The sequence below is a fragment of the Phascolarctos cinereus genome, unplaced genomic scaffold (genome assembly GCF_003287225.1).
Source record: "Phascolarctos cinereus isolate Bilbo 61053 unplaced genomic scaffold, phaCin_HiC Scaffold_2;HRSCAF=192, whole genome shotgun sequence".
Classification (NCBI taxonomy): domain Eukaryota; kingdom Metazoa; phylum Chordata; class Mammalia; order Diprotodontia; family Phascolarctidae; genus Phascolarctos; species Phascolarctos cinereus.
Window position 1 is genome coordinate 252244277 of NW_027555625.1, and position 22495 is coordinate 252266771.

Here is a 22495-nt window from a genome sequence, read left to right on the forward strand (position 1 = left end):
ACATAATGGATATGCACAAGCAGACATAGACAAATAAGGGAGTGGGGAGCAAGTGGCTGACACTTGAACCTCACTTGTCTGAACTGGTCAAAAGGAAGTGTACACAACCTACAACACATACACATAGGTACAAAATTACGTTTTACTCTACAGGGAAATAAGAGGAAAAGGGCAGAAGGAGGGAAGGGAAATTAGATGGACAGGGAGGCTAAGGGAAGGATTAGTCCTAAGCAAAACAAATTCTCAGGATGTACAAAAATATGTATCATTCTTCTTCAGGTGGCAAAGAATAGGAACCTGAGGGGATATCCATAAATTGGGGACTAGATGAACAAGTGATGGTATATAAATGTGATGAATATTATTGTACTGAACTCTTATCAGTATAATGACCAATCAGGATTCCAGAGTACTAATGATGAAACATGCTACCAGTTTCCTGATAAGAGAGATGAAGAATTCAGAATGCAGAATGAGACAAATATTTTTTGGACATGGCCAGTGTGGAAATTTGCATTGATTGACTATACAGTGTTTGTAATAGGGTTGTTTTTTGTTTCAGCCAGAGACAAGCTTTATTAAAGATCCATGAGCTATTGACTAGATTATAAAAATCTGAGCAGTAGCTAGATTATAAGAGTCAGAGCCTCTTAATGCGGAGGGATCTAGGAGTAGTCTATGAGGTAACAGAACTCTAGGGACTTTGGCCACATCGCCAAGGGAGAATGGAGCCTAGATAGGATTAAGGGTGGGAAGTGGCCTAGGGCCATAGGGAGGTAAGATAATGGAAGGCTAGGCTAGGTTAAGGGTAAGGAATTGGGAGATTGGGTGTAGGCAATAACAAAAGGCCAGTTGATGAGATTATAGCCCATCAGGCAAACACCAGAGATTTGCCCCTGTGGGAAAGTCCAGGGTTTTTCCTTTTTGGGGTCTAGCTCCCATCCTCATCATTTACCCCTCAAACAAGTGGGAACCAAATTCTTGTGGGGTAAAGGGTGAAGGGCTTGGCTTCTGATACTGCTTCCTGCTGGCAAGGGGTGTAAGAGCTGTCCCTGCCTTGAGGGGGTCCCAAAGAGGTGGTTGACTGGAACTAAACACAGGTTGCATCCAGGGAATGATGGGGGGACATTGGTTGGTACAGTGACCTGTAGTCTGGAAGGCACAAATCTGACAGAAAAGACTGCAGGGCCCAGAAATGACAGGATAAAACATCCTTAGCTCTGTTTGGATTCAGATAATTCAGTTTTCCAACCATGCAGTATGAAATCCACCTCATAGCCCGACTCAGGAATAGCCTTGTGAGTAGCATTCCTTTTCAAAGGAACATAATGGGGAAACTGAGCCAGGAGGCTCCCATCTTAGACTGAGGCTAAAATTGTCCTCTCAGCTTTTCCCATTGCTGACTTCCTACCAGTATCACATGCTCTCTGAGTAGCTTGTGGCATGTTTCAGATGGTGGATTATTGATTTATCGATGGTTTATTATGACCCATTAGACAAATCAGAATAAAATCATGAGCTTTTTTACCTTAAACAGCAAGTTTCACTGAACGTAATTTAGGAAGAACTTTTCCAGGATTTACATCTCAAATTTAAATTTGTCCTGGTGTAAAAAGCCAATTGTTAGAAATTATTCCTATGTAATTGCAAATTCTTAGCAAGATAAAACCCAAACAAGCTTTTTGGGAAGTTTGCACATTAAAATAACCAACAATAGCCAATTTATTTTAGCAGTAACCAAATTATGAAAAATTGATTGACATAACTGATAGAAAAAGTTCACCAGTTTGAAACTTGAAACAAACCTTTTACCATTCAGGTGACTTCAGTTTTATTAAATGCATTTTCAAATTACTTTACATAGAGAATCAACATCTCATCATTTACAGTTAAGACTACAACTTTAAAAAGAGAATGCTTACCCAAGTTCGGGGGCTAACTTCTTTACCTTGAACAGGATGTGCTGAACCTGGGTGATGCTTCCAGGCAAAGGTTGCCCCAGGACCCAAGGCCATTGCCCTTGGGGCCCATGCTGTAGCTGCTGCCTTTTCCCCAGGTTGGGTGGGTGGGTGAAATCCAAGGTGAGGGGGAAAGGATGAAACTCTTCTCCTATGAGAGGGGTTAACGATACCCTCTTGACTCAAGGGAAGGAAATGACCAGGGTCATAAGGAGGAGTTTCAAAACTCCTTAATGATTGATTACAAAACCTCCAGAATCTGCCAAGATATTAGCTGTTCTAACTTTTCCCTGTAACCTCGGATTCAGGGGTGTAAAGAGAAGAGAGTAAGTAAACCTCAGGGTACCAAAAAGCAACTGCATTTTTTCCCAGTTCCCTAGCACTGAGAGAATTGATAGAATTAGGCATACACTTCCACATAGAGTGTCCATCCTTGTCCTCTATGCTGTGAAAGGTTGTACCCTGGTCCATGGCCTCAAACTGACCCAGTGGACTGAGATCCTGAGAGCATCAGGCCGAGTGTGAGACAGCCTCATAACTGTCTGCCTGAAAAGCACCTCCAAGCCTTGGTGCTTGGAGAGTGACCCCAACTGCAGAGCAAGAAAGGAGAGGTAGAGGAGGCTTACATACCTTCCAGTCTTGGCCGGAGGAAAACTTGGGGTTAGGCAGTTTCCCTGTACGGGCCACCAAAACGTTGAAGTTTTGGGGCTTAGGGGTGCTGAGGCCCCAAAATCACATCACGTGGGTCCTGCCCAAAAGAATTCAACCCAAGCCTTCTTTCGGCCAAAGACAAGGTTTATTGAAGATCCGTCATATTAGCCAGACTCTTAAGGAATCTGAGCACCCGTGAGCTATTGGCTAGATTATAAAAATCAGAGCCAAAATGTTTTTAAAAATTAATATATTTATTTGTAGTTTTCAACATTCACTTCCATAAGCTTTTGAGTTTTAAATTTTCTCCCCCTCCCCTCTTCCTGCCTCCCTCCCCATGACAGCATGCAGTCTGATATAGGCTCTACATCTACATTCCTATTAAACATTTTCACATTAGTCATGTTGTAAAGAAGAATTAGAACCAATAGGAGGAACCACAAGAAAGAAGAAACAAAACAGGAAGGAAAAAAATGTAAATAGTATGCTTCCATCTGCATTCAGACTCCATAGTTCTTTCTCTAGATGTGGTTAGCATTTTCCATCATGAGAGTTTTGGAGATGTCTCAGATCCTTGCATTGCTGAGAAGAGATTATTCTATCAAAGTTAGTCCTTGTACAGTGTGGCTGTTAATGTGTACAGTGCTCTCCTGGTTCTGCTCACTTCACTCAGCATCAGTCCATACAAGTCTTTCCAGGTTTTTCTGAAGTCTGCTGGCTCATCATTTCTTATAGGACAATAGTATTCCATTACATTCATGTACCACAACTTGTTCATCCATTCCCCAATTGATGGGAATCCCCTCAATTTCCAATTCTTTGCCACTGCCACTGAAAGAGCTCCTTTTGTTTTTCTTATATTCTCATTTGGAGGTTGGGGTTTGGGAGATTAAGAAGGCAGATAGTGAATGATTTTTAAAAAACACCCTAAAACTTAGGTAATGTGAAGGTATGGAGAGGAGTGGCCATACCAAAGAAGTCTCAGATCCATCAGTGTCAAAGTAGGATTCTTTGGTTGCACAACTACCCGGAGTAGTCTCATGTTCTATCAAGTGTCTTGGGTTGAAATAATTTTTGTTCATATAGCACTTTAAACTTTAAAAAGTGTCCTTTTACATATTGTACATTGGCATACAATGTAGTAAAAAGATTGCTGTTTTTGGATTCAGAGAACCTGGGTTTGTATCCTGGCTTTGCTACTTACTAATTCTGTGGTTTTACACAAGTTGCTTAACCTCACTTTGCCCCTGTTTCCTTGAATTCCTTACCAGCTCTGAACCTTACGATCCTAAAATGAGGAAAATTGACACTTAGAACTGTTAAGTGATTTATTTGCTCTAGGTCATACAGCTAGCATAAGAGCTGAGATTTAAACCCTCAGATTCTTTAGTCAGTGCTCTCTACCATGTTGTATTATAGTACAACTGAAGCTTTTATTTTCATACTGTATATTTTTAGATGACAGAGATTGTCTTTGTCACTCTGTAAGGTGATACTTTTTCTTTGAAATAAATTCTTAGCCTCAGGACGGGGAAGTAGGGTGATTTCATGTCTTCTTGAATTTATATAATTTCTGATCAGCAGAAAGGTCTTTTTCTTTTAAATAAACTTTAAGCTTCTAAATTTTACCTATTGGACATCTGCTCTGTCTTTGTTGTATCCTTTTCCAGATCATACTCTGTAACTGTAGGAGTCCATCTGGGTGTGATCTCATGTCCCATAGATTTAATTATCATCTCTCTGCTAATGATTCTCAGTTCTACCTATGCTGCCCCAGACTCTCTGCTGACTTCTAATCTTACATCTCCAACTGCCTTTAAGACATCTCTTAACTGAATATGCAGTAGATGGAACTTGTTATCTTTGTCCCTAAATTCCCTCTGCCTAGGGGAAAACCATCCTCCTAGTCCTTTGGGCTCACAACCTAGGAGTCATCCTGGATTCCTCACTCTCTTAACCCCTCCCTCCCCCCATATCCAGATGGTGCCAAAGTCCATCAATTTCACCTTTGAATTTTTCTTGAATAAGCTCTTTCCTCTGACACTACCAGGCCTTTGGGGATCACCTCACACTTGGATTATTTCAGTAGCCTGTTGGCTCTGCCTGCGTCAGGCCTGTCTCCCCACTCCAATGCATTCAGCCACTAAAGTGATTTTCCTAAAGTGCAGGTCACCTTCACAGGCCCCTCTCCCACCCCCATCAATAAACTCCAGTGGCTTTCTTAACCCTTCCAGGGTCAAATACAAAATGCTCTGTTTAGCATTCAAAACCCTTCTAGCCCACTTCTGTCATAGAATGGTAGGAGAATGTCTTCTTACATCTGGACATGTACTCTTCTGATCTAGTGACTCTAGCCACCTGGCTGTTCAAAGAACGAAACACTCTATCTCTCAGTTCTAGGCATTTTACCTGTTGTCTCCTGTGCCTAGAATGCTCTTCCTCTTCTGCTCTGACTACTAATCTTCCTTGATTCCTTTAAGTCCCAACTAAAATCCGCATCTTTACTGGAGGCTTTCACCTGCCCCTCTTAATTCTAATTCCTGCCTTCTGTTAATTATTTCCTATTTGTTTTGCATATAGCTTTTTTTTGTATATATAGTTTTTGCATGTTGTTTGCCCTGGTAGATTGGTAAGCTTGAGGGCACAGACTTTTTTTTTTGAGGACAGGGTTAAGTGACTTGCCCAGGTCGCACAGCTAGTAAGTAAGTGTCAAGTATCTGGTCTGAGGCTAGATTTGAAATCAGGTCCTCCTGAGTTCAGGGCCGGTGCTCCATCTACTGTGCCACCTAGCTGCCCCGGCACAGACTGTTTTTTGCTTCTTTTTATAGTTTAGCAGATTGCTTGGTTCATAGTAGGCACTTAGTAAATATTTATTGATTGATGTTATTTACGTAAGCATGCCAAATTGTTACATATATCCGAGGTTCAGAAGATTCAGAACTTAAGATCAAGTACATTTGGGGCAGCTAGGTGGCGCAGTGTATGGAGGACCGGCCCTGAACTCAGGCGCACCCGAGTTCAAATCCGGCCTCAGACGCATAACACTTACTAGCTGTGTGACCCTGGGCAAGTCACTTAACCCCATTGCCTAACCAAAAAGTAAATTAAAAAAAAAAAAGATCAAGTACATTTGCTTATGGATTTCTAGTTGGGAAATACTACATGTATTTTAAATGAACTTTTTGTTATGAAACTTTTAAAATTAGGAATTGGATCCCTGAGATAACCAATGGTTGGATTCTTTTTGTTTGAATCCTAGGCATCCTGTGGTCAGAAGCGATTTTCCTTGAGGCAAGACCCCAGAGGAAGACCAAGAGTGTAGATGCCCTGAAGAAGTGCGAACATGACCCCCATGTCCTGCTAGCTGTGGCTAAGTGAGTAACTCTTCTTTTTATATGTTTAGAGTACTATGTGGCTGTATTAAGAGAGGCATAGGTTTCAGGAATCAGGAGGCAATAGTCTCATTATGGTGAGACCATATCTGAAATATTGTGTTCAGTTCTTTGCATCATACTTCGGAAAGAACATTGATAGAACTCTGTAGAACATCCCAAAGGTGACAACTAGATTGTTGAAGGGCTTCAAGCTTATGCCTTTGGAAGATAGGTAGGAGGAACTGGGATTATTTAGCCTTAAGAAGAAAGGGCTAAACAATATAACTGTGGTTGTCTTAGCACCCCAGTTTACCAATTCCTTTTTATTTTTTTCTTTACAGTTCTTGCAGTTATGTAATTGGGTGACTGATAAGGTTTTTCAGATGCAGAACAGGAAATAAAGACCTTTTGGGAACTTTAGCCCCAGAGATTTCATATACATGATGGGTTTGTTGACATTAATGGACAACATTGGTTCTCTTCCAAGAAATTCCTGTCTTTAATGTAGCATAGGTTTCAGGTTTATGCCATTACAGGGTAGCTAGGAGGGCCTGAGGTTATTTAGCCTGAAGAAGGGAAGGCTAAGAGAGGGACATGATACCTGTCTTTAATTATGTCAGGGCTATCATGTGGAAGAGGGATTAGATTTGTTTTGCTTGGCTTTAGTGTGCAAAACTAGGTGGAAGTTGGAATGAGGCAAATTTAGGCTTAATGTCAAGGGAAAACTGCCTATAACAGTAAGAACTATCCCAAAGTGAAATGACCTGCTTTAGGGGATAGTGGGTATCCCCTCATTGGAAGTCTTCAAGCACCCTTGTACTGGATGACTACTTGTCAGGTGTGTTTGTATTAGTGATTTGGGGTTGGGGTGGTAGTGGTGATGATGTGAATTGGGATTAGATGATTGATGCGGTCCCTTCCAACTCAGAATTATAGATTAGAATCTGCTTGCTCATTTAGAGAGATGTGTGCTTTGTTGTGGGCTTTATTTTTAATATGTAGTTTTGGTAATCTTTTCCAGGCCCCTTCATCTAATCAGATAATGATTTTTGTTAATCATCCCTAGACAGTTGCAGGCATTTTAGTTGCGCAAGTTCCCTAGGGAAGAAAATTCTTCACTTTCTCCTAAAGTTACCCTCTGAGTGAGGTTATTTTTCTCTTTTATCCTTAGTCTTCATACGCTTTGTGATTAGGCCATGATAAAGAAGATTCAGAGCTGCTCTAATCTTCATGACTTAGGCCTTTTGTTTTTATTAAGTTAAGCAGGGTATGTGGAAAGACCTTTCTTATAAGTGTTTTTCCCCTACCTCCTCCCCCAAATGTACATGGAATATGTTTTTCTGAGTAGGTCTTCTCTTATGTTGTAGGAAGGCTGTACTTTCTCTTTGGAGGTTTGGTTGGTTTTTCCCTGACTAAAGCTCATTAGGTATCCTGGAAGCACGACTCTGGTTGTCCAGTAGTCTGTGAATGAAATCTTCCTCTTGCAGGATCTCTGATTCCCTTTAAAGTTTCTCTTTCTTTAGGGAGTCAGATGGTTACCTTGTCCTACTCCATTTACAGCTCCTGTTACTTTGCCCATTTTATTTTCTAAGATATGGACTTAGTTACAATATACACAAAGCTTCTTACAAATCGTTGTCTAGAAAGCTTTTGAGTGGTGAGTAACTCTTCAGCAAAGATACACTTGTTTCCATTAGGTTGGTGGCCTAACTCTTCCAGGGAGATGTTCATTGGTCATTAATTTGACCCTGGCCTGTCATTTGCTTGATATAATTTACTTGAAAGACTGAAGTAGCATATACTGATGTTGAAATTAGGCTTGATGAAAATTCCCCTTTCCCTATTTCTTCCTCTTAGTGTATTTAAAAACTGGTCAGGTCTTATTTATTTGAACTTAAGTTTCCTTTGGTAAAGTTTGCCCCCTGCTTTTTCCTGGCCCCCACAATGACTTTCTGATGGCTTCTATTCCAGAGCATGACTGGCTTTGGTTTGCAGTGAATAAAGCCAGCTACCCTCTTGCTCATTTTTGTCTTTAGTGCCAAAAGCATTTAATAGATGAGGACTGGAAATTAGTGTCCAGCTCTTTCACAATCTCTTCCAAGCCAAAGCAAATGAGGCCTCACAGACTCTAGTGGCTTCAGCACTATGGGCTGCCAGAGGGACTGACAGATGTGACAAGTTCAGTTTAGTCAGCAAAGAAAAAGACTTTTTCCAGACCCCCTCTCGGTCCAACTTGTACCTCTTTAGTTACACAACTAAATCCAGCTCATGTGCTTCTACCGCCTCTAATGACTTTCATATATGACAATCTGATAGGGATAACTATAACAGCCTTGTAAAAGGCTTTGGTTAAAGTAAATAAGTTACTCCTAGCTGTTCCCATGCTGGTATTTTGTATCTTTATTATCAGGGTTCGTGCTCTTTAAATCACAGTTTATCTAACACTAAGCAATTAACAGAACCATAAGGCTTAAAAAACAATCATGTTATCAGGCCATGAAATTATACCATTTAGTAACTTGTACCAGCCAAAACAGTCACCTTATTCATAAGAAATTGACTGGCATAATTGAGCCCTGTTTGATGTGCAGAAACCAAGCCCACAAAATATTTGCACAGTGGTAGCTATAGCCAGAGAGGGAAAATTAAATTAGACCTGCCCTGGGCATGGATATAACTGTAGTGGTCCCCCCTCTGACTTGGGGTAGTGGCTTTAGGGTTCCTACTGAATTTTCTTTGATGTGCTGTCCCTTTGAACCTGTGTCTAAGAAGGCTTTAGTGCAGTCTGATTCTGATTTTTAGCTGGTTATGGCTTAATCTGGAGAGAGAATTTTTGAATTTTAGCAAACATAATTGAAACCCCTTGTTGTTGTCTTAGCACCCCAGTTTTTACCAGTTCCTTTTAATTTTTTTCTCCTTTGTTTTTCTTTACAACATTTGTAGTTTTATACTTGGGTGACAGGCTTTTGCAGGTACAGAATAGGAGATAAAGACCCTTTAGGAACTTTAGTCTCAAAGATTTCATAAATGTGATGTATTTGTTTGCATTAATGGACAACATCAGCTTTCTTCCAAGGAAATTTCTGTCTTTAATGGAGTGAGTGCACATAGCTGTTTTAGACTGGACAAGGCAGGAACATCCAGGAAGTCCCTTAATTGAGGTTAATTTCCACAAAGATTTCTTTTTGTCCCTTCTTTGGTAATATCATGAATTTAATGCAGTTATGAGTATTCATTTTTGTATTTTCATTGTCTGATCCATGGAAAAATGACCATTCATTAGGATTTGAAAATCTGGCTCTTGTGTTTTGAGAAACATTTTATTTGTCTAGACACAGTGAAAAACTTTCTGAAAATTATGTTTGTTAATCCAGAGAGATTGCAGATTCCCCTGTATTTAAAAATAAAGCTAGCTTTTTTTCTGTGTCAAGAGCTTATAGTACTCTGCTGCTTGGAGCACATAACCCTGTTGATCCTATACAACTTTGTGGTCACCAAATGAGGGTGTGCTGGAAATGATGTCCATCTTACTCTTACTTCTTTCTGTTCTCTGCCAAAGACTGTTCTGGAGTGAACGGAAGATCACGAAGGCCAGGGAGTGGTTCCACCGAACAGTGAAGATTGATTCAGATCTGGGGGATGCATGGGCTTTCTTCTACAAATTTGAATTACAGCATGGTACAGAGGTAAGAAAGCTTTTTCCAGTAATAGTTTCTAGATTGCTGCTGTGTTCTGCAGTTTCTCCCTTATCTTTCCATTTCTCTTCTCTAGCCTGAGGTGAAAGGATGAGGTGATTTGAGATTGTGTAATAGGAGGGCACTGAATACTTAAAAGTTGGGAGACCCGGGTTCAGGTCCTGGTTCTGCTTTGTGTTCTTGAATAAATCATTTCATCTCTCAGCCTTAGTTTTCTCTTCTATAAAATGAGGGAATCTAGAGGCTCTGTGAGGTTCATCCCATCTGTCTCTTTAGTATTATGTGATTTGAGGTGTGTTATGACTACTACTTGAATTTACCCAAAGCTGGGCTTCTGAGCAACCTTCCCTTCAATAATATATATGAGCTCTTGCTTTCTAAGTACCAGCTTAAAGGCTGCTAATTAGATCATGATTTTCTTTCTTTCTTTCTTTCTTTCTTTCTTTCTTTCTTTCTTTCTTTCTTTCTTTCTTTCTTTCTTTCTTTCTTAGAAAAGGAGTGGCTTTCTATAGTAAGGATTGAAATGTAAAATATTTATAGTACCATAAGTAGGTCAAATATCATATCTAACAGTCTGTTTTGAATCTATGTCTGTTTTTCAGCAATTGACCCCAAAACTAGACAAATAAATCATTGTAAATAATTTAAAAATAAGTTATAAACAGTTTTGGACTGATCATAAACTGTTAAATAATGGTTAAGGAATCTGTGAAAAAAAATCTGAGGACTATATTGTAAGCCAGGGATTCTTAACCTTGGGCCTATGAACTTTTATAAAAAATTTTTTAAAATTACATTTATTTAAATTTTTTCATTTTGCATTAAAATATTTTAAAATAACTACTTCAGTGTAACTGATTTACTTTGTAATCCTATATATTTTATTTTATGCATTTAAAAACATTATTCTGTGAAAGGGTCCATGGGCTTCAATAAACTTCTGAAGAGGTCCTGGACACTTTAGTCCAAAAGTTGGAAATTCTTTAGGAAGACCTGAGTTCAAATCCAGCCTTAGACCCTTGACGCTTACTAGCTGTGTGACCCTGGACAAGTCACTTAACTCCATTGCCTACCAAAAAAAATAATAACAACAACAACAACAAAAGTTGGAAATTCTGAGGGTATTAATTTGTGACCTGGATCTATGGGCAATGATGGTAAATAGTATAGCATCCTAATGTGGAAGTATATTAGGTCCTAACCAGGTTTAAGTTTTCTTTGACCTCAGCTCCAGGGGTGCTTTTTAGAAGAAAGAGTGTGGCTGCTTAGCATTGGCTTGGTCACCCAAAGGAGTTGGTGCAGTTGGGACACATTACAGAATGTGGTAGAGTTACTGGCCTATGTTATTTCTAGTCATTTTTAATTGCTCTCTGCTGAGCCTCTTTCTACCTTGGGAAAGAAAAGCTGCCCTAGGTATTTTTCCAGGGCAGCAAATTGTACACTACCATCATTACAAGAGTATTAGGAAAAAACTTGTTGTCTGACATGAACTTCAAGTAGTTGACTATAAACTCCTTTAGCTAATGGTGTGAAAATTTGAGCTCACTTTTTCTCTTCTTGTTAAGTACCCTTATAAAATCTGGCTTGGGGTGGGGGGGGATCCAAAATGCTGAGCTAGGCTCTTTCTAGAGATGAACCCCTAGGGAGGGGATAGTGTGGGAAGAAGAAACAAGCATTTATTAAGCACCTACAATGTGCCAAGGACTATGTACTATGCTTTTTATGGATATTATCTGTAGGTGCTGTTATTATTCCCATTTTACAGTTGAGAAAACTGAGGCAGACAGTTTAAGTGACTTGTCCAGAGTCACACAGCTACAGGGTCTGAGGCTGAATTTAAACTCAAATCTTCCTGACTACAGGCCCTGAACCATATTCTACTGTGTCACCTTTGGGGAGGGGTTAGTGTGATCTCTCCCTAAAAGAAATCATCTCAGACACATTCTTGTGTTTGGGATAGAAGAGCCAGTCAGTGCAAGGTTGTCCAGGTTGTGCTAAGAATCATGAGTTTTAAGAAATGCCTGGGAGAGTAGACATATATTTGCCTCTCTTCCACCTGCCACTTACGCATTGGACTGTGTGCTGGTGAAGAAAATGTTCGATTTCTAGAATAAACAGTAGAGTCAACCCTGTCATCCACACATTGATTATCCCATTATCTGTGGTGAATTTTTAAGCTGGAATGACTTCTTTCTACCTAACGCTTGCCTGGGCTGTTTATACATATGCTCCGGTGATTTGAATTTAGGGAAGGTAGACTTTTGATTCAGCTTGAGTTAAACATCGATGAATAATTGGCTAGACTTCCAAATATACTCCTCCAACCCCACACCCACTCCCCTAAATAACAAAATGAAATGAAGCATGTATCCCAAAGCTGACTGTAAAGGACTTTAGGATTATTTGCTTTTTTATATTATTCTTGCTTTAGTTGCCCTTCATCATAGTGAGTGGATGATGGAGAATTGGCCATATGTTAATTGTCAGAGTGAAAATAAATAGGGCTAAACTTAAATACATCTCTTTAGTCTGTCACTGATTAACGTTTGATCTTGTTGCTGGAAATTCATTGTCCCTTAATTATACAACACGCCCTTTATGAACTGAAATGTTGTCATTTGCCATGGCTGCTTGTGGCAGGGTTTGGGATAGAGTAAATATATGGGGGACTTAGAGCTATACTTACCCTCCAGGTGAAAGTGGATAGAAATATGCTTGCTTAAAGTGCTGTTTTGGTTCCTCCTCTAGGAGCAGCAGGAAGAGGTCAAGAAGCGCTGCGAGAATGCGGAGCCCCGCCATGGGGAGCTGTGGTGTGAAGTGTCCAAGGACATTGAGAATTGGCAGAAAAAGATTGGGGAGATCCTTGTGCTTGTAGCAGCCAAGATTAAAAACACCTTCTAGCTATTGCTCTGTCCATTCCTGTCACTGTCCTGGAGAAGTAGTGTTGTCTTGCTGTCCAGGGTGCAGAAGGAGGGAGGTCGAGGAGGGCCTCCCAGTTGCTGTGCCGCAGATGCTTTTCACATGAACTGTGCATACCATGAGGAGTGTTCTTTGAGACACTAGGATTTTGAATGCTGGTGTGCTGGGCAAGCAGTCTCTTTTAAGAAGGTTTGCTTGCTCTTTAAATTTATTAAATCTTTTTTTTTTAATCTATGTGTCAAGTTTAGTAACCTATCATTTGTTATTGGATTGTTCTTCACTGTTCTTTTCTGCTTCCATTTTCATTTTTTGGGTTTGTCCAGCCTTGAATTTTCTCCAGAGAAATTTGTCATAGACAACTCAGGTTCACCATAGGTAGATATGGACTGAGAACCTGTCACTGACCAAGACTGTGGAGAACTCAGTGGGGAAAAAACAAGCAAACAATGTTGCTGTGCCATTTGAATCTTTCAATCAATGTTATGTTTGGGAGAAAATAGGTTTGGCTTTCTTAGCCTTCTTGTATTCCTTACTCAGAATTAAATTCACTGTCATTTGCTTTAATACAAAGTAAGTACAGCCTGCATGAGAAAAGTGTGTGTGTGTGTGTGTGTGTGTGTGTGTGTGAGAGAGAGAGAGAGAGAGAGCGCGCATAAGAGAGAACATACAGTTATTTCATTCATTCAGCAAATATAATGAAAAATTTGAAGTCTTAAAATATGTTTCTTCAAAGAGCTGTAATAAACAGCAGTTAGGTGTTTAGTGAATTGTGTGCATGGTTTCCCCCCAGGAATTATATGAGGATACAAGTTTCTAATTACCGTTCAAGGTGACAGTTCCCTGGGCCCCTCTAGACTTGGATCATGAGCTGATGCAAGGCTGAACAGAAGAAAAGGGAAGCCAAGCCCTATGTCTGCCTTTCTTGGAAAGTCTTATCTGGTGCTGTCAGACATGGCCTGCCATGGCCTTATGTTCTTTACCCATCAGCAACAGACTTTTTTCATTTTTACAAGTGATTTTTTTTTTACTAGTAATAAGCATTTATGCAGCTGAAATGCCTTGCCCTCATTGCTGAACACATAAAATAGGTTACCTAAGAAGACTGAATCTTTTCATTATGTGTGTTGTGATGATAAACGATAATTCTGTCTGGAGTAGAGGAAAGGAGTAGTGTTTTTGAACTTTTGGGGACAGCCACTTCTTTGTCTTATGAGCTATACAGAAAGTACATAGCTTTGAAACTGATCAGTTTTGTAACTATTCTGCGTTTCCGTATGAAACTTTGCTCTCTGACATTAAAAAGTACAGACTTTCCATTTTAGGGCGATGTAAAGAGAGAATCTAATTTAGGATTGAGAATGTCATCTTAATTTTACATATCTCATTTTGCCAGGATACTAAAGCTGGTGGAAAAGTCATGTTAACTTGCTTGAAGTATCTTTAATTTGCCAGAGAATTTTTTGATGGTCAGGATAAAGAAAGGAAAGACTAAGAGATGTGAAATCGATTTTGCACACCAGGGGCGAGTTCATAGGGAGAATTGCCAATCACATATTGTCCTGAGAAATGAAGATTCCTTTCTGGGAAAACTTGTTCTTGTGGTTACAAGTGATGGCTGACTAGTCCCCCAACCTTCTTAACTCTACAAAAACAAAATCCCCATTTGCACTATTTTCCATGGAAAAATATTCTACCTATTTCTTCAAGGACGAGTTGAATGTGAGTGATGATTGTTTTTCAACAAACATTTATTAAACTTTTAGTATGTGAAGCACTGCAGTAGACATTGAGGCCCATTATCCTAATCTATATGCACCATTTTATATATGGAAATCCAAAAGCCAGTTTAATCACCAGCTTTTTGCCAGGCTACATTGTGTTCCCTTTGGGGAGCTGGGTAAGAAAAATACATTGTTAGAGAAAATAATTTATGTAATTAAAGGCCATAGTTAGTCCTTGTTGATTATGTAGATTATGTAGATATAATTCCATGAATAAGTAGGTTGATGTTTTTCATTTTAGTTGCTTATATGGAGAGCGTAGGAGTAAGAGTTACACCTCTTGGATAGTCTAACTCGTAAGTGCTTTTTAACTCTTTCCTTCCTCCCAGTGTTGAGATGATTTAATCCATGATGATTTAATATTAATATGTAGGGAGTGGTAGTATGTATGTTTTCGTTTCATTTAGAAATATCCCTTCCTCTCTGGAGGCCCTGTGCACACACACCACCAAGTGTACATTAAGTGATTATTAGAGAGATAAATTTACAGAAACAAATCCATAGTTGAGGGGAAAGCCTCCTGTTTCCTCAGGTGGTGACCCACAGCAGGATACTTGGTGAGAAAATTATTCAGATCTGTTCCCCACTGCACATGGTTCATTTGAGATGTGTCCTCCACCCCCTAAGTCACATTTGAATTTCCTCTTTAGTGTTTAGTGCTGTTTTCATAAAAAAAAAAAAATTGAGACAGTTAAACTACATACACTGTTCTGAAATTACCAGTGGGAAAACTGAACTTTTAGCTTCAAACGTTAGCTCCAAAAATGAAAGTGAGTTCAGTTCTACAGATTCTTTTCTGCTGTACTCTCGGTTTAGACTGTTCAGTCATCTCTCTGCTTATACTCTTATCTAGCCTGCTCTAGGCTCGGTTCAATGGTGAATAACCTCATAGTTTACCCTAGCCTGAAGTGGTAACCCTGAAGGAAAGGATGAATACCATTAGGTGACCCAAGGTAAAGAAAAAAAAAAGATGGATAACAGCTGAGATGTTTCCTTCTCTGGCAGACTATACTCTTGCTGAAAAGTACATAGCTTCCTGAGGAGTATACGTTTTCGAATCTGAAACCTGGTGTTTGCAATTGCTCGTAGAATTTATAGCTAGTGGGATTCCATTTCTAACTCCCCCATAATTCTCTGAAAGTGGATAATCCGTAGATGTGGAAGGAAGCAGAATCAGGTGCTGCTTTGAATTTGGAGCCCTGAGGTATTGTCTGATGAGGTAAAGTCATTTGTTTCTGCTGAATTATCCTTTATAAATTCAGAGATTCCTAGAAAATTAGATCAAGAAAAGGACTTTTAAGATATTCTCTTAGTCCACTCATTTTACAGAGGTGAGAACTGAGCCCCTGAGAATAGCCTAGAAACCCTGGTTCCATGAAGGAAATTACTATTTGTGCTCTGGAGCCAGTTTCAGCTCTAGGCCAACCAGGTTGTCCTTGGTTTACCACCCACTTGATTATGTGCGTGAGAAAAAAAAAGGGAGAGGGGATTGGACACTGCTTTTGTTGAATATTTGGAGAAGAAAAATTGCTTGAGGTGGAATGAACCTTTTCCCTGTGCTCTGAAGAACCATTCTAGGAAGTATGGAAGACTTAATCTGTTTCAGAAATGAGAAAAAACAAAATAGCTACTGTGTGGTGTTAGCTGTGTCTGTGCAGTTCAGGACAGCTCTTTCTTTCATCATGACGTTTTTAATATAACCTGGAGAAATGAAGTCACCATGATGAGCAAGCCAAGAGACCTCTTCCCCACCCCCACTTATTCAAACTGGGGCTTTGAGTTTGGAGGAGTGGGCGGCTGCCAGGAATTAGGTGCAGGCCAGCCTCTGGCTTGGAATCCTGGATTCGGTGGAGTAGGAAAGTGCTCCCTGATTGGCAACAAACTTCTCCCACAGTGGTCTCTGGAAGTCCCCGCGTCGGGGAGCTGGGTCAGAGCTGCTAGAATATGACAGGACTGGATGGTGTCAGGTCACATTCACATTGTCTGGCATTGGTTGCTTAGGGAAGCTGACAAATTCTGGCTTTGCTTTGCTTACTTGTAATCAGCAGAAAATGAGTTTTGGGAGAAAGCTTTCCATTGAGTTACAGGAGACGAAATGCATGAAGGCCCAATCTTTCTTAATAGATAAGAAACAGCCATTTTACAGAGCCCCAAAGCAGCAGCAGCAGCCAGGATAGCAGGAATATGACCCTTAGGGCTTTTCCGGGAACATTTGTACTGGGTAGCACCTCAGTCAGACAGAGAGCCACAGGATACAGGCCTCTAATTTCACTGTCCTGGAAGTCCTTGGCAAGTCAAGTCGTATGTCTCATCAGAAAAGGAAGAAAACAGAACTTGGCTTTGGGCTTCTAATTAGGGCCAGGCGGGGAGTTTGGTGCCGGTCTCGCCCCACAGAGCCCTGGCCTCATTCATTTCCCAAGCGCCCCATGCAGCTGGGTTCTTGGAATGCTTGTTACTAGCGCTGCCTAAATTTGAGTTTTCTCTGGTTGGTGGTGACAACAGGTATGCGGCAACTGGCCCTCGGAAATTTAACTTTGGGTTTTGGCCTCAAAAGTGCTTCAGGCTCTGACCTTCCTGACCCGTAAGGCTATTTGTTCTTGATAATGCGGGGCACTGCAGAGACAGCGAGAGCCTCACGGAGTTGGCCTTTGCTGCAATGAGCGTAGGCTCGTGCGATTGAGTTCTTTCTGCTTCCAGCCAGAACAGGCTAAAGACAGCTTGGGCTCTTCCCTACCTTCGCTGAACTCACCCCGACCCGTCAGACCGACACGTTGCTCCCGTATGTGTCTTTTTTCCTTTTGGCCGATAACAGTTTAATCAAGGACGGAAGGCCCTCCGGAGGGGATCTTGGCTGAGGGAGGAGGCGCAGAAAGCAGCTGGTTAATTGATCATCTGCCTGAAAGACTTAATGAGACAGGATATGAAGAGGCGGAGAGGGGAGGACTGGCAGTTCCGAAGTGCTCCCCTCTCCTTCCCTCCCCTTCCCTCCCCCTTTCACTCCCTCGCTCTCGCTCCCCTATCGCCTGGTGGAGCCAACTTCAAATGCAGAGCCTTGGGCACTTTTAGGGAGTCTGGCAGTCATCAGCCCAAGGGGGAGCGACTGAGCTGCAGGACCTCAGCTTGAAGGGGAGGCTGAGGCGGGGACCCTCTGCGGAGCACGGTCTTTCGGGGACCATGCTTCGAGCCTGCTCTGCCTGAGTAGGGGGTCCTGAGGGGGACCTGGCTCCTAGAGAGCCCCAATGGTGAGCGGGGACCCCATCTGAGGTTTGGGGGGGTGGTGAGAGCCCTGGAATGAGTCTTGAAAGAAGGGGGCTGGGTTGAGGTTGGGGAATCAGGCTGTTAGGTTCGGGTAAGAAGCAGGAAACCTTGACTGTTTAGGGGTCTGGAAAAAAGGACCCCTAGCTGGAACTTTGGAACACTGAGATGCAGCCTGGAGAAAAGATGGACTCTGGCTGAGGTTTGAGAGTTGAGAGCCCTTATAAGCACCCCAGGTTTTGTGTGTTTGAGGCCTGAGTATACTCCTTGGTGGACTAATCCCAGAAAACAGGTTTGAGGAACTTGAGGTTGGGAGAAATAGACTTTTTTAAAGTGTTCAGTTTTTCGTTTCCTTTCCTGTTACCCTTTGGGAAACTCCCTACAATGGTTCCTGTAACCCAGCAGGAGCCCCAGGGCCCCTTTCCTGGCTAACAAATTGGCTTGTGGAAGGTCTTGTGGGGAGGAGAGGGGGTTGGGTACAGACTCAGACCTTCTCTGGGAATGGATTCTCTGGCCTCCAGGGTACAGTGCAAACAGTGTATAGTGAAGCCTGGTGGGCTGGGAGGGGGGGGATCTAAAGTGCCTCCAGACTATAGGGATGCATGTGTATATAAGTCTGTGTTGAGGTGTGTGGGGAGTACATAATTTGGGTGCACAAGAGAAGAAGCACAGCACCAGACTATATACCCTTGGAATCCACTGGAGCTGCCCCTAACTGCCAACTGCCTCCCTCTGAGTAGGTTGAACAAAGAACCAGGACGTAGCTGTGTTTCTTTCTTCTCTCCTATATGTAACAGGCTCTCAAGGTATAGTGTCTCTCATGAAATAAACCTGTTCTACCTAACAGGCTACAGCCTCAGCAAGATCTCACTGAGAACAGAGATTGCACATCCAAGGTCACCTTATCCAGCACTTTGCTTTCAGGAAGCTTGCATTGTCCCCTCTGTAGGCAGATGTCCTGTTCTTCCCCATTTTCTTGTGGGAAACCTTGTCCGATTATCCTAACATGGCTTCTCCAGAGGATCTGAATGCACTTGTGTGGTTGAACAGGGTTTAATTTCTCTACAGAGGACCAGAAACATTCATCCTTTCACCCACTAACTCATTCCCACTGACCAAATTTTCCAACCTACCTGCTCTCTCATTCACCAAAATGTTCATTCACTCAGAAATGTTCCTTCCCTTTCATCCAAACTACTCACCTACTCACCCACTTGCTGCCTCTGCTCTTGGTCTTGGCACAAAGTCATGTGTCCTGAGGAAGCCTGAGGAGACCTGTTTAGATCCTAATAGTAACCTTCCTGATTCCTAATTTCTCCAGTGTTAGAGGTAAGAGGAGGACTCCCAACTGTGCTTTGTGACCTCCGATGCCTGTAATTATTGAAAAGTTGAGGCACTGGTAGGTTGGGAGACCAGTTTAGAGGGGACTCAGGAGAAAGATGCTTCTCAGATGTTTTGGCTTTGGAGGTGGAGTGTTGGGAGGGGATCCTGGGGAGCTGATTATTCTATTTGGCCCTGAAGTGCACCGCATCTCCATTTTTCAAGCTGTGGCAGTCTGGTGTAGCATGGGTAATTCACAGGGTACAATGTATCCAGATTCCAATTTGCCTCTGGAGTATCCCTTATGAGTTTCCCGGCATGTTTCCAGTTTTTATTCTGTGGTCCAGGAGGGCCGGTATCTTAATGTTGATCTGGAAGTAATAATGATAATAAGTAGATCATGGAGATGCAACTGAACAGCATCTTAGCAGAGACCTCAGTTGGATCCCACATTTGGTAACAGAGAATAATGATTTGGGGAGAGAGGGGAATGGCAGCTGAAGAACACATCCGTGGATGTATACTCACATACTCACATCCTTGGTTGTTCTAGTGACCCTTGCACTTACCAGGCAGTAAGAGGAGAAGTACACACAAGAGACTTCATCACTACCACCCTCCAAATTCTCCCAGAGCTGCAGGGTGGATGTGACAGGGTCTATCACTGTGAATTTTCAGGGAATGGATGGGAGGATGCAGGATGCTATGACTGGGGAGGTATGACTGAGTGGAGTGGTGAATTGACTGTCACACGGACTTGGTGAGATGATCCACCGGCGATGCTGGGCCCCACCTGGAGAGATGGAGGGTGGTGGTGGGAGAGGGTGAGGTCAGAGAAGGGGCGAGTTCATCCAGGTGGCTGGTGCTGGGGGCTGGATCACGGCCTCTATGAACCCCGAGACCCGGCTTCCACTCAGGTGCTTGCCAAGCCTGCTTTCTGTGTGCTGCTCCTGTCTATACTGGGCTCGGCTCTGGGGCGCGGCGGCAGGCGCAGGGACTGCAACGTGCCCGACGTGCTTCGGCATTACCGCGCGGTCATCTTCGAAGAGTTGCAGGCGGTGGTGAGCGAAAACCCCGCCAGGATTGGCTTTTCTTGGGGAGGGATATGGGATGTGGGATCAGTACCTGCAGCCGGGGAGCTGCTCCTGGGAATGGGATAGGGGGGTCGCAAGAACGCCGTATTCAGGCTTGTTGGGGAGGGGCAAGGGTCACTCCACAAGTCCCTTCTTTGATTTTATCCAGAAAAACTTGACGGGCACCGGGGCTCTCAGGCGCCGGGGACGAGGCGCCTCCTGCCGGGCAGAAAAGGTAACTGGATGCGCCCCTTCTCATAGAAGGGTTCTTGCCCCACCCCGTCAGTTTGAAAGGAGTTGGAACTCTTCCAGGACTGGGGGCTGGAATGCGGGAGCAGGGGCGGAGCAGGGTTGACGAGAGCGAAACTAGACCCATTGCTGCTGCAGTCTCTTTCTCCTTGCCCCCCAGGAGCACCGCATCTTGATGTCTATCTCATCCATGGGACGGGCTCTGCGCAAGGCAGTGGCAGGGGCCGGGGCTGGACCCGGACGCCGCCGCGGAGCCCTGGAGAAGGCCGTGTGGACAGTGGCCATGCACACTGAGGCAGTGACCCGAGAGTACTGCGGGACTCTGCATCAGGTCCGTCCCCGCCCCTCACTCCCAACCCAGGAGGGACCTTCTCTACTCAGAGCAGAGGTCGCAGTTAACTTGTGAGGAGCCTTCTTGTCCCTCAAAGGGTCACCTGGACAGGGATCCCTCACGGCTTTGCCCGCGATTTTTCCGGAGAACAGCAGTGTGGGGCTGCATGTAGGACAGGGATGAGGGTTGGGAGAAGAGGGGGCACCAGAGGCTCCCACTGACCCTCTCCTTGTCACTGTCCCCACTGTCAGCGAAGCCAGAAGCGGCTGAGCCAGGAGTGGCAGGAGCGGAAGCGGGGTCCGGAGATGGAGCCAGAGCTGAACCTGGAGCCGGCCCTTGCCCCGGGTCGGAGTCGGGGTCGGGGTCAGAGACGGCGTCTGTTGGGAGCCGTGGAACACTTGGCTGCCTGTTGGGAGAAATTGTTTTTTCTGCGCTCCCTGGCTTCGGCCGCCGGGAGCTATTAGGGAGAAGGAATGGGGGTGGGGGGTGGGGAGGTTCGTGGTGTGTCCTCCTCCGTGCCCCGGGCCTCAGTCTCTGAGGCTTTCTGGGCTGGAGAAAGGGAAGGGTCTGCCCTATGTCTTCCCCCTACCAAGTCCTCTCTCCTTTCACCAATGTTCTCCATAAGTGGCTGGATGTGTGGGCGGGGAGAGTGGAAAGGAAAATTCCCTCTTTCTGCACTTCGGCTCCAAGAAGTCCTGGGGTTGGGGCGGGGGGGGCGGGGCTTTAAGGCTAAACAGGCCTTTTTTACGCGTCACTATCCACATCTATGCTCCCTCGGCTGAGTTCACCCCTTGAATTGGGGTGAAGGTGGAGAGATGGAGACTCGGAGCAGCAGTTTAGTGTCCCTGGAACTTTATTAGCAATTTACACTTTTGTATATTACCCGAATACAGGCAGAGGTGCGAGGGGGAGGGGTCGGGGGTGTGTGTGATGGTGGTGCGGGGAAGGGGAGGCGGTGCGATTATGGTGCTAAAAGTGATATTTGTGGGGTTGACCTGTTTTAATGCACTTCCCCAATCCCACACTGGAGGCTTTCTGGACCCACACCCTTCAGAGCCCACGCTAAAGCTGAACCTCTTTACTGTCTGGCGCTGGCAGCCCAGCCAGCTATTTTCTCCAAAGACCTGGCCCTCGGCAAGGTACATATACCCCTATCTGAGACCTCAGAGGTGGGTGGATGCTAGGACCAAGGAGGGTTGCGGAAGGGATAAAGGTCATTGGATAGCGACCAGGTGTCGGATTTAGAGACACAAGGCAAGAGCTGGGGCTTCTGGGACAATTTGAAGAAAATGAAGAAAAATCTCACTCGGGCCCTTCATCTTGTTAACTTGATAAATGTTTTATGAACCTTTTTCCTCCACTGCAAGAGTCCTTTCCCTGTTCCACCTGATGCTTGGAGTCCCAAGAGAAAATAGGTCTATAGTTGGGGGAATGCCTCACTGTTAGCCTGAGTGTGTGTCTGTCAGGCTCGAATTTCCAGCGACTACTATGAAAATCCTTCCTCCTCATCCCCATCCTCAACACCTCTGGGAAATAAATGGTATTTGGCTGTAACACCCGGATGTCACCGGGGCAATACTTACCTCAGGCTGGAATTGACCTATTCCTGTACTAACCTGTCCCAGGACTCACTTTCCTGGGCACTAATTTGCCTCAGGTTTTCATCTGCCCAGAATGACCCTTCCAGACATTAATGTATCTAGTGGGAGCCCCTGAGCGGGAGAAGAAGTATACATAGGTCAATCTCATGGAGAGGGAATGACTGACCCTACTCGATTCTGCAGTCCAGACTATTCTATCCCGTAGAGAAGGCAGTAGGGCCCTTATGATTCTGTTGAAAGGAAATAGAAGAGTTAGGGGGCCTCAGTCCCGGGTCTGCTCACCAAGGA

At 43.5% G+C, this 22495-nt stretch overlaps 2 protein-coding genes across 2 annotated transcripts in view; both read left to right on the forward strand.

Moving 5' to 3' along the window:
* PRPF6 (pre-mRNA processing factor 6) overlaps nucleotides 1-12827 on the forward strand; it is a 70572-nt gene extending 57745 nt beyond the window's left edge. Inside the window, exons 19-21 of the mRNA XM_020981663.2 lie at nucleotides 5869-5983; nucleotides 9543-9669; nucleotides 12427-12827. Coding sequence (XP_020837322.1) covers nucleotides 5869-5983; nucleotides 9543-9669; nucleotides 12427-12579 — 395 coding nt within the window. The 3' untranslated portion in view covers nucleotides 12580-12827. The remainder of the gene's footprint in view (nucleotides 1-5868; nucleotides 5984-9542; nucleotides 9670-12426) is intronic.
* A 6905-nt stretch (nucleotides 12828-19732) lies between these two features.
* CUNH20orf204 (chromosome unknown C20orf204 homolog) lies at nucleotides 19733-22188 on the forward strand. Its single transcript, XM_020981664.2, has 4 exons — nucleotides 19733-20014; nucleotides 20196-20261; nucleotides 20436-20606; nucleotides 20858-22188. Exons 1-4 carry the CDS (start codon nucleotides 19733-19735, stop codon nucleotides 21068-21070), a joined length of 732 nt encoding a protein of 243 aa, XP_020837323.1. The 3' UTR covers nucleotides 21071-22188.
* The last annotated feature ends 307 nt before the right edge of the window (nucleotides 22189-22495 follow it).